Source organism: Indicator indicator, chromosome 23 (genome assembly GCF_027791375.1).
Source record: "Indicator indicator isolate 239-I01 chromosome 23, UM_Iind_1.1, whole genome shotgun sequence".
NCBI classification, from domain to species: Eukaryota; Metazoa; Chordata; class Aves; order Piciformes; family Indicatoridae; genus Indicator; species Indicator indicator.
In genome coordinates, this window is record NC_072032.1 from 12,139,664 (window position 1) to 12,151,438 (window position 11,775).

An 11,775-nucleotide genomic window follows, 5' to 3' on the forward strand; every position below is an offset into this window, starting at 1 on the left:
GGCATTGACAAGAGGTTAAGTTCTGCCAGGGGAAGTTTAAGGTGAACAAGAGGAACAATTTCTTCCCCAAAAGGGTTGTCAAGCTCAGGGCAGTGGTGGAACCTCCGTCCCCGGATGGATTTTAAAGCCAGGTAGATGTATTGCTGAGGGACAGGGTGGTGGTGGCCTGGCAGTGCTGGGTGAAGGGTTGGGCTGGCTGAGTGTGAATAAACAGTTCTGTGGTGCTGTGATTACACTGTCAGCAGGAGATGGCAGATCCTGAGTGGAGGTGAAGAGCACAGTGGATTTGCTGAGCTGTCCATGCAGATCTCCAGCACTCAGCTCTGACAGCCAAACCCCTCCACAAAGTGCTGGCACCACAGCTGGGAGGGTTTGCTGCTCTTTGGGAAGAGCCACACAGGTTTCTGCTGCCTTGGGCAGCCTGTTACAGCTCTGGCTGATCTTGCCTGGCTTTGCTGAATGCACTCATCAAAACCTTCCCACCTCCAGCTGGGGCAGCTGTAGGGATTTGTCAGGACCATCTTCCCTCCCCAGACCTCTTCTGCCTGTGTTTCTCTTTGTGTTTCCCCTGCACTCAGAGTGGAATTAAAGGCCAACTTGAGACCTACTCATTTTATGGCTGAATTACTTCAATTTTCTCTGCCTGAGGCTCCTGCCTCTTTTCCACTGTGTTGCTGCTAGCCTGCTGGGACTCTCTCATTGCCCACAAAAGCTTCTCTTGTCCTCTTAAATTCACACTTTTCTCCATGAGCTCAGAAAATGGACTCTGCAGAGCTTATTCCTCTTAAATCTCACACAGTCTGGGCAGGCATGTGTGTGCTCACTAAAATCACTTCCACATTGGCTCGGATCTATTTTAAACCTTTAATTTTTCTTTTTTTTTTTTTAATTTATTTTTGGCAGATGCCAAATGCATTGATTCTTGTCTGATAGAAAGAAAACAAACCCAACCAAACAAATAAACCACAAAGCCCCAACTCCACAGAGTATTTTCACCATGATTTAGTGCCTCATCTACAAGGATCTTGACTGGCTGAACTAAAGAGTTGGTGCTCACTCTTGTGTGGAAAGAAAAGAGTCCTTAGTGGCCTTGGATGCACATTTTATGTAACCTGAACACAATTTAATCTTGGGGAGTTAAAAAAGCAAGAGTTTAAGCTGATGGCTCACAGCTTGAGACAATAACTACTGGAAAAAATCATGCAGCTATCTCATTACTTTTTTTTGAGCAACACTCTGTTTGAGTGAAGCTCTTGTGTTTAAACAGCTTGGGATACAAAGTTTGGGAATTGTTTCTAGGAACAAAGCAGCCTAAAATCATAGAATGGCCTGAATGGGAAGGGACCTTAAAGATCATCCAGTTCCAGCCCCCTTGCCACGGGCAGGGACACCTCCCCTTGATCAGGTTGCTCCAAGCCTCATCCAGCCTGGTCTTAAACACTTCCAGGGATGAGGCATCCACAACTTCTCTGGGCAACCTGTTCCAGTGTCTCACCACCCTCACAGTAAAGAGCTTCTTCCAACCTAAATCTACCCTGCTCTAGTTTAAAGCCATTGCCCCTTCTTCTATCACCACAGCCCCATATGAAAAGTCTCTTTCCAGCTTTCTTGTGGCCTCTTTCAGGTACTGGAAGGCTGCTCTAAGGTCTCCTTGGAGCCTTCTCTTCTCCAGGCTGCCCTCATCACACAAGAGGTGCTCCAGCCCTCTGATCATCCTTGTGGCCCTCCTCTGGACACAGTACTCCACCAGATCCATGTCCTTCTTGTGTTGGGGGCTCCAGAGCTGGACACAGTATTCCAGGTGGGTTCCCAGCAGAGCAGAAGGGCAGAATCATCTTATATGGGAATATAAGGAAAAAAGTGATGATCAGTTAAGCCTTGAGTGGAAAAAAATCCCATACAGATCCAGGTCGAAAAACCCTCACTGATTTTTAAGATAAATGAACTATTTTTCTGGGCTCCTTGCTTGGAAGAAGTTTGGGGGTTGGATCATCAAGGATCTTATCTTTTCCCTACTATTCTGATTCTGGAAGAACCATCAACCCAGGAGTCATACGACTTCATTTCAAAGACTCAAACACTGTCTGATAGCTCTTCTGCAGAATGCAGTGCTAGGAATGCCATCAAAATAGAGATGTTAGGTGGAATTGAAAAAGATTATGTATTTTGAAGGCAGTTTAAGAACCTCTAACACAGAAAATAAGTAAAACCGCTGCACTATGACCCCAGGCATATCAGTATCCTGCAGCAGAACAAACCAGACACTCTTGTGCTGTGCTGAATATGAAATGGGCTGTCAGGGGTTTTCAGATCCTGATGAGACAGGCTGAATTAGCAGCTGGTTAGTTCTAATCCAGACAGCTCTGGCAAAAGGACACCCTTAGCTCCATGGCAGGAAAGGAGCTGGAGAAGCCCAGGGAGGGAACCAGACCCTGCAGGAACTTCATGTCCCCATGGCATACCAGGGCCAGCAACTGCTGCTGCTGAAACATTGTGATGGAGGAGATGGAAGCCCAGAGTGTTTTCTGGAAGAAAAAGAGTTGTTTGTACTAAGTAGGGCCTGAAAGGGACATGTCCTAGAGCTGTGGTGTGTGGGGACTTACTGCATGAGCTTAGACGCAGGAAAATCATGAGGAGTGGTGACCAAGCTGGGCCAGGGTGAGGAGTAGCAAGCACACCAAGGAGAACACACAACATCAAGGGGGAGCAGAGAGGTTGTGGCAAGGTTTAGCACCAGTCCATATGGAAGCAATGTGAAGGCAAGAGAGTGAGGGTAGCCTCATGCCCCATGTAGTGGTAGGGTCTCTGGTTTGCAGGATGCAAGGGCTCAGGGGATCCCGGGAACTGTTTCCCTGGACAATAGCATCCATCCTTGGCAGAGGGCAGAGGCCAGGTCCTTACTGCTGGCATGCATTCAGCAAGGCTGCATTTTGTGTTGGAACAGGAGCCTCTGAGCAGCAGGGACTAGGGACTGCAAGTGGCTGCAAGGCATGGAATGCTCTGCCCTCAGCAGAAAGCCTGGTCCAGGGAGCCTTGCACAAACCCACCACAAACATGCTGCTGTAGGCAGCAAACCGTGGGAGACAGCTGGGAAGCTGTTAACCATCTTAGCAGAATCACTCACTGCTCTTCAAAGAGCTCCTGCATGGGATGGCTCCATCAGGTGAAGCAGAGCTCCAACAAAAACTTTGACCAGGTCCTCCTTCAAACCCCTTAGCTGTTGGATCTTTAAGCATTTCCCACTAGAGCCCTATACAACAGCTACAACAGGCTGGCCTGCTCTTGTGTGCCACTCTGGCTCCAGATGTGAGGACACAAGCTTGGAGAACATTAGGACAACCTGCTGGTCCTGAGCCCAAACTCTCAGCCCCTTGGGCTTGAGATCCAGTGGGCTTGAGCAAGTTTCTCTGCTGTGAATCACCAGCCTGAGCTGGAGAACTTCTTCAGCATCTCCAGAAAAAGCAAGTGTAATAATAAACAGGATATAAAAGTCTATTAGAAAGAGAAGAGAGAGCACAAAAGATTTCACAGGAGAAATCTTAGTTACTAAGCCAAACCATGCCAGCAGTCAGCCAAGACATCCAACAGCCAGTTCAGCTTTGCATGGAGAGATCATGCTGCATGATGCTGCAAGAGATGGGACTCACTCATCACTCATACCTTGCTTGAAAAAGAAAATCTGTAGTAGAAGGAGAGCTAGAAATCCCTTTCCTGAGCCGCTGAAGACTCTGACTTTGACAAAATCCATCTAGGAGATGTTCAAATGACTGACCCCATGAAGCAGATACCATGTACAAAGGGCCAAAAGCTGGTGAGACTGCAAAGCCAGGCTGATGAAAAAGGTTGGTGAGGAGCAGAGGACTGCAGGAAGACAAATCACAAAATCCCAGTGTGGTAGGGGTTGGGAGGGACCTCTGGAGATCATCCAGTCCAACCCTCTTGCTAAAGCAGGGCACCCACAGCAGCTTGCCCACAATCACAACATCCAGCTGAATTTGGAATCTCTCCAGAGAAGGAGACTCCACAACCTCTCTGGGCAGCCCTGCTCAAGGGCTTCAGCACCCTCAGCAAAAAAAAGTTTCCTCTCATGTTCAGTTGGAACCTCCTGGGTTCCAGTTTGTACCCACTTCCCCTTGTCCTGTTACTGGGCACCAGTGAAAAGAGTCTGGCCCCATCCTCTTGACCATGCCCTTTAGCTCTTGCTGAGCATTGCTCAGATCCCCTCTGGGGCTGCTCTTCTCCAGGCTCAGCAGCCCCAGAGCTCTCAGCCTTTCCTCCTCACAGAGATGCTCCAGGCCCCTTAGCATTTCCATAACCTCTACTGGAGTCTCTTCCTGTCTCTCTTGAACAGGGAGCCCAGAACTGGAACCAGAACTCCAGACGTGACTTCACTAAAGTAGACCAAGTGTCAGCACTACAAAGCAGTAGAGAAATGCTTTAAAGCCAAAGTGACCACAGAGCCTACAACCAAAATAAGGAAACCAGACTTCTTTTTTTGATTGTTTAAAAAAGGATACATCATTTAGTGCATTTTTTTCAATCTTGCTGGGCACTGTCAGAGAAATTCTGTACCTTTTTCTGTTGCCAACCAAAGCGTGCTTTTATGGAGTTGATTAGCCACGAATTATGAGCACACATCACTTGTCTGAGAAGGAATTACAGCACAACCCAATAACAGAGCTGTCTTTGCCCACTGGCCACTGCCCTGATGAGGAGGCTGTTGGACTTTCCTATCCAACCACAAAGGAATCTTCGTGTCCATTTGAGTCACCTCCTGGGAGTGTGCCTCCTCCCAGTGCTATGGTGTGAGAGGGGCCAGGGCCAGTGGGGTCACTGCTCTGATGTGCAGACCTGGCCATGAGCTCAGTGTGTACAATGCACTTACACTGGTGGGAAGAGTTCGTGCAAGCTAGGATGCCATGAGTGCTTGGATCTACAACAGAGCCTGCAGCTGCTGCTGTATTCCATTAGAGAAGTGCAGCCAACATCATCTTTACAGAGGATATTGTGTGCCCTCCACAGACCTTTGAGCCCTTTGTGAAGATGGAGAGCCACACTCTTACAAAGTTTGTAGGGTTATTTTTGTTTGCTTGGGAGGGTTTCTTGTCCTTCCTTTTTTGTGTTTCTTTTAACAGAAGGGGAAACTGAGGCACAGAAAGGTGGTGCAACTCGTCCACAGTTGGTGACAAACCTTGAATCCCCCCTGGTCTTGTTTGTTTTTCAGCTCCCACCTGGGACGTGCTGAGAAGGAAGGGCTGCCTGCTTGTTCCCAAGGTGAAGAGAAGGGCAGCTCCTGCTGGAGGTGAGGGGAAGGGGTGTCACTCTCAGTGGTGATGCCTGGCAGGGGGCACGATGGCAGGCATGGTTTTTGCCAGCCTCGAGAGGCAAGAGAAGCAAGGAACCTGAAATGGAGAGGCAGGAGGCCGTGGGTCAGGCACTGAGCGAGAGGACACAGCTCTACAGGATGCATTCATGCCTCTCTGTGGCTTTCAGGGCCTCGTGCATGCTGGCAGCGGAGAGCCTCCTGTTGATGTTCCTGTACCTGCACCTCAGGAGGTTCCAGAAAGTAGTCCTCAAGTCTCGGTTAAAGAAAGCATAGATCAAGGGGTTGATGAGGGAGTTGGTGTAGCCCAGCCAGAGCAGAGTCCTCTCCAGCCTCAGGGGCATGCAGCTGCAGCGGATGCCGCAGATGAACGGCCGAGCCGTCGACATCAGGAAGAAGGGAAGCCAGCAAAAGGTGAAGGCCCCCAGGATGATGCCGAGGGTCCTGGCTGCCTTCTGCTCCCGTTTGAAGATGGAAATATTCTTGCGGTCCTGCCGGAGCAGCTTGGAGAGCGTGGCGCATTCCTCCGCCGCCTTGGTACGCCGGGAGCTGCGGTGGCTGCGGCTGGAGGTCTCCAGGCAGTAGACGCCTTCCCCCTCGTAGTGCTTGGGGCAGTTCATGAAGCGGTGCTTCTCGGCGCTGTCCTTGGCAGCTTTGTAGATCCGGCTGTACATGACCAGCATGACGGCCGTGGGGATGTAGAAGGCAACCCCCGTGGAGTACACGGTGTAGCCGAAGTCCTGGCTGATGAGGCAGACTCTTTCCACGGTGACGTTCTTGGCCCAGCCAAAGAGAGGAGGGAGCGTGATGGAGGCAGAGAGGAGCCAAACGATGAAGACCATCTTGGCCATCAGCTTCCCGTTTTGTCTCACAGGGTATGTCAGCGGCCGAGTGATCCCCAGGTACCTGGGGAAAGAAGAGTTGCAAAGGTCAGGAGGGTCACAAGGTGTGAGGGCTGCTGGGGGGGTTTCATTCCTCATCAGCTGCTCATTCACCCACTCCATGCAGACATGAGAAGGCATTTAACTGCTGAGTACAGGCTGAGCCCCACCTGGCTTCCTGGGGAACTAAAGTGCTTAAAACCCCTTCATCTGCCACCAGAACCACTGTGCACTACCTCCAGCCATGGCATGTAACTCTCTACAGACTATTGCCCATTCAGGAGTGGGGTGGGTGATCCACAGAGTGATACTTGCACCAGGATATGTCAGGACTGACGCCAGATGAAATGAAGAGGGAAGGCCTCCAAACAGGTCAATGTCTGCAGCAGCTCAGGGAGGCAGGCTGCACAGACCTGCCATCAAATTCACAGCCAGTTCTCTTCCTTTGATTCTGTTCCTTTTTTTTCGGGGGGGGGGGGGGGGGGGGGGCGGGGAGAGGGGTTGATGTGGGTCTCATAGTTGACTAATCAGGTAACCAAAGCCAATTCCCAGAGCAGTCATTGCAGTCATTTACCGCTGTCTGTGTAGCCTCTCATTCCTGAGCACTAAACTGCTTCCATGTCCTTGCTCCCCTGGATTCCTGGGAAGCCCAAGCCCTGACCAGTAGGCAGCAGATCTGCCCCAGGCTGGTCTCCACCACCAGCCCAGCAGATGAGGCAGTTCATCACATCTACCCTGTACTCAGTGGTAATTGATGAGTCCTTATGTCAAGGATTAAATAAGAAAGAAAAGCAAAACCTCTCCAGGGTTCCCCAACTCCATCCTGCAGCTGGTGAACTGGAAAGGATGAACCTCTGCTCACACTGTTTGGCTGAGCCCAAACAAGCCCAGAATAGGGCTCTTGTTCTACCACAATCTCCTGCCTCCTCTAGAATGAATTTAAGCTCAGTCCCCTACTTCCAAGCTGATGCTATGGCTGCCTCATCCTGCTGAAGGAGAAGGAGTCTCCAGGTGGAGGGTGCAAAGGGCATCTGGAGACTACATCTACCTGTAGCTTCATAGAACCATAGACTCAGAGGGTGCTGTGGGTTGGAAGGGACCTGTAAAGCTCTTCCAGTACAACTTCCCTGCAGCCATCAGGGTCATCTACAACTAGAGCAGGATGCTCAGAGCCCCAGCCAACCTGACTTGGACTCGTTCCAAGGCATCTCCCACCTCTCTGGGCAACCTGGGCCAATGTTTTACCACCCTCAGTGTAAAAAATGTCTTCCTTCTCTCTAGTCTAAATCTCCCTTCTTTGTTTTAAAGCCATCACTCTTTGTCACAGTGCAACAAGCCCTACTCAAAAGATTGTCCCCATCAATCTGGAGCATATAATCTGATTTTGAGTAGAAAATACTTCCCAGGGAGATGGAAGAGCCCCAGTGGGGCTGCCTGGGAAATGGATGGAGACTTTCCCCTCCACTAGGAAAATCTCAGGTGATATGTGGGGCTTGGGGAAGTTCTTTTGTCAGCTGTTTGGCATTACTATGGACAGATCCATCAGAAGCTGAACAGCCAGGAGGGGGTTTTGTTGTTAATATTTTGTTTAAGGTTTGTGACATTAAAGAATCTACAACGTTGGCAGGCTTTTAGATTAGAAAAAATGTAAGCGAAAGATGGATGTTTCCAGCATTTTTTCTTTTGGGATTTGAAAGGAAATCAATCACATCTCCCTTCAGAGAAGATTAGTTCTACCAGCTTCAGTCAAGAGGCTTTTAGAAAGCACTCTGCATTAATAATCAATAGTAGCAGCCTATATTTTCATAGTGCTCATCATCTTGGACAAACCAAGCAGCTTTTCTATCTAAGATAACCAAAATTTGAGGAGTCTTCAGCCATCAATAAAAGCACAACCTCCTTTGTGGCTGAAACCTGCACCAGTGCTGACCATGCTGGCATTCAGGGCAGAACTGAAGGAGATATTTGCACTTCTGAGAAGCACCAGTGCTATCCCTCTTCTTTCTTGCAGGGCAGGAGGAACAGCTTGTCATCATCCTGTGGGGAGATGTCAGTCTCACTGAGATGAGCAACCACTTCAGCTTTTGTGGAGCAGGCGTTTGAGGCTCTCTGCACACTCAACTGTTCATTTGCTTTTGCTTTGTATCAGCAGAGAAACAAAAAAGTATGCCTGTGGAGATGTTTCCACCAAGAACTAAACCAAAAATCCTGGCTCATCCCAAGTCTGGGGTAGCAATGCTAGCACAGTCCTTCATCCGTGCTCTCCCTCAGTCCAGCTCCATAACTGCCTGCAGACACACCTTCCACTACACCAGGTTGCTCAAAGCAAATGCAAGCACAGTTCTGCATCTGTGCTCTCCCTCAGTCCCACTCCATAACTGCCTGCAGGGACACCTTCCACTACACCAGGTTGCTCAATGCCCCATTTCACCTGGCCTCTTTCTGCTCAAATTACAACCTTTGCCTCTTTGTTTTTTTTTCCCCACTTGGAAACGCATCCTGGGCAATTTCCCTCTCACCACCTGACTTACACATCAGGCTTTTTGTTGTGGGGATGAAGGTTTGGAAGGTCTGAAAGCACACAGTAATGCTGCAGCCCAGCCAAGCTCCCAGCACGATCTAGTTCCTGTGCAAAAGCCCCTGAAGAGCAAGCCCATGCCAGCAGCCTCAGACTCTGTGCAGCCTCTTGTATCACTGATTTTTCCTCCATCAGCCTGCTGAGAGGTCTGAAACAACCTGCACCCTCCATCATTTCCTTTGCTGCAGAGTCCTTTTCCTGTCTAACATTGAAAAAGAATGGTGGAGGTTGTTGGCTGACAGTTGGAGATGTTGCAGCAGACCTAAGTGCTTGAGAGCTGCAAGAGAAGAGTCCCTGTGGCATGGGATGGTTTTCCCTCCCTGCATCTCAGTGCATCATGAGTTTGGCAGTAAGGGCCTGAAGCTGGCCTGCTCCTGGTCACCTCTTAGCCCTGCAAAGCTTGTCTCGGACAGCTGGGCAGAAATGGTCCTCAGAAAGGTGGAGGGGCTGCTGAAGGTAGAAAGTGTACTCACAAGATCCTCCAGCATCACCCAATTAAGAGATCCTCCTTGGCTGCATGACCAGTGGGTGCAGCCTTAGGGTTGCTCCCATTTAAGCTGGGAATTCAGCCTCAGCATGGACCTCCCCATGCTGGTGTTCACATCTCCCCAGAAGCATCCTGCCTGATCCTGTTCCAGTGGGGAAAGACAAACCAATGTCAACCCTGGGCACGAGCCTGCATGGCATCCTTGGGTCTTGGTCTTCTCATGGGAGTGGTGACATTGGGTGGCAGAGATGTGATGGACAAGTGGAACGGATTGCCACGGGGTTGGTGAAAAATCTGTCCTGTTTGTGTGGTGTTGGGAAGAATATCCAGGGGAAGGGAAGAATGAAAGAGCAGAGAAAAAAAAAAGACAAGCAACCTCTCCAAGTAAGGCTGATGTGATTAATGTGGAGCTGCCTCCCTGCTTCTCACGCCTCTCACCACTGCATTCCATCCCTTCCCTCTTCCAGCCACGCTCCTGCCAGCTCCCTGTGCATTCGCTTCTCTTGTGGGCAGGCTTTCCAGGGGGACAAGGTGAGCTGTGCAGGGAGCTGGCCCTTGCTCTGGAGGAGCTTGGCTTTCCAGCCAGTGCTGTGGAGCAAAAGGCAGCTCACAGGGGAGCAGTGGTGGCAGGCAGGGCTGCTGTTTGCTTGCCAGGAGGTAAAGTTAATCCCCACCGACAGGATGCTCTCAGTGCTTTCTGCTTTGTCACCCTATTTCACACCTGGGGAGGGTGACAGGGAGGGAGCTGGTGGAGCTGAAGGCACACAGCTCATTGGTTCTCTGCCTTTTCTCAGCTGCTTTTCACAAAGCAGCCTGGCTCAGCAGTGCCAATGCAACCCCAAAGCAGCCCCTGGAGAAAGCCAGCACGTGCGTCAGCCCTGGCCCTGGCCCACCAGCTCCTCAGTGCCGTGTCCCCAGTGACGCAGGCTGCTATAATTAGAGCCATGGAGGTGCTGACTTGCCTGAGCCCTGCCTGTTTGCCAGCTCTGGGAGCTGGGGCTTGAAGTCAACACCTCAGAAAGGCATTTACTGGGCTAAACTAGGGGTTCTGGGGACTAGGGAAGGGATTGGAGGAGTTGCTGATATGCATAACCAACACAAAATTCCAGGGGACAGCAAATTATCCCATAGGATTGGGCTCCAGAAGCCACATAACCTGCATTTGCAAAGTTCATGTAGAGGTATTTTTGTGAATAACAACCATAAGATCCAGCCTCCTTCCATGGAGAAGGTCAGGTCACTGGTCTCTCCTCTACACTCTGTTCCTCAAAGAAGGAACAATGTGGAGCAGCTGCCTAGAACAGGAAGACTAAGCAAGAAACTTAGACAAATTACTTGAGGAAGCAGCTTAAGCCCAGCTCTTCCAAAGGCTGACCCATCTAATTCCTACAGAAAGCCCTCAGCTGCCCTGTGTACCTGGAAAACACCTGCAGAAGCTTTCGTCCAACCAGGAACAGGACTCTAGTGGCCCTCAAACTCCAGAAACACCCTTCTGTTGGAGCCCACCTGAATGCATGGCAGGTGCCTTGTCCTCCCTTACCTGTCCACGCTGATGATGCACAAGGTCATGATGGAGGCCGTGCAGCACATAACATCCATGGCAATAAACACATTGCAGAAAACCTTCCCAAAGAGCCACTCTCCCCCGACCAGGTCTGTGATGGTCACGAAGGGCATGACAGCAAAGGCCACCGACAGGTCGGCAGCTGCGAGGGACACCACCAGGTAGTTGGAGGGCTGCCGGAGCTTCTTGACGATGCACACGGAGATGATGACCAGCAGGTTGCCAGCAACGGTCATGAGGATGATGATGGAGAGCACCACGCCGATGACGACCTTCTCCGTGTCCCCATAGAGCAGGATCTCCTCGCCGCAGTCGGTCGCGTTGGTGAGGTTGGAGGACGGCAGGTCTGGCTCGGCTGCCACGGAGGCTTCCTCAGTCATGAATGGAGGCAGGAGGGGTTTCTGAGCCGGGTGCTGCTCCTCTGCCTTCTCCACAAAGAGAAGATGGTGCTCCAGAAACCGCCTGGGGCTGACCCTTAGTAGCATGCTCTGAGCTCACCGTGGTGGGCAGCCACACGAGCTCTCCCCCAGCAATGACACCTCCGGTGACAAACCAGAACATTTTGTCACAAGCAGCATAAGAAAACACAATATCTCCCCCTCCCCCCCCCCCCCCCAGCTCTTGCCTTCACGTGCTCAGCAAGAAGCTCCTACCCAAGTCTGCTTACAGGCAGGCAGGTTGCTGGCGAGTGCTTGGGGAGAGCTTCTCTCCACTCTTTGGGAGTATGGCTGCCCAGTCCACCTGCAAGGAGCTGCCTGCTGGTCTCTGTGCTTCTCCAGAAGGACAAGCAGCAGCAGTCCATCCTAACTGCCCCTGTTTGCACGCCTTGCTGCTGAGCTGTGCTGCTGTTCTGGCATCTTTCCCGTGCATCCATACATTGCAATTCCATGCAACTACATCCATATTCCCCACATGTGGCTACAGCAGAGTATGTGACAACAC

The 11,775-nt window shown here is 50.8% G+C and overlaps 1 protein-coding gene across 1 annotated transcript; it reads right to left on the reverse strand.

The window, feature by feature from the left end:
- Nucleotides 1-5,457: 5,457 nt before the first annotated feature.
- On the reverse strand, nt 5,458-11,318 carry LOC128974869 (5-hydroxytryptamine receptor 7-like). Its single transcript, XM_054391616.1, has 2 exons — nt 10,810-11,318; nt 5,458-6,229 (listed from the first exon to the last, which is right to left on the reverse strand). The coding sequence occupies exons 1-2, from the start codon at nt 11,316-11,318 to the stop codon at nt 5,458-5,460; spliced, it is 1,281 nt and encodes a 426-aa protein (XP_054247591.1).
- Nucleotides 11,319-11,775: the final 457 nt, after the last annotated feature.

Excerpts from the sequence above, each read along its gene's own strand:
- LOC128974869 (XM_054391616.1), bottom strand. The coding sequence starts at position 11,318 with ATGCTACTAAGGGTCAGCCCCAGGCGGTTTCTGGAGCACCATCTTCTC. Across the intron at positions 6,230-10,809 it reads TGCATCATCAGCGTGGACAG|GTACCTGGGGATCACTCGGC; the intron begins GTAAGGGAGGAC and ends TTCTTTCCCCAG.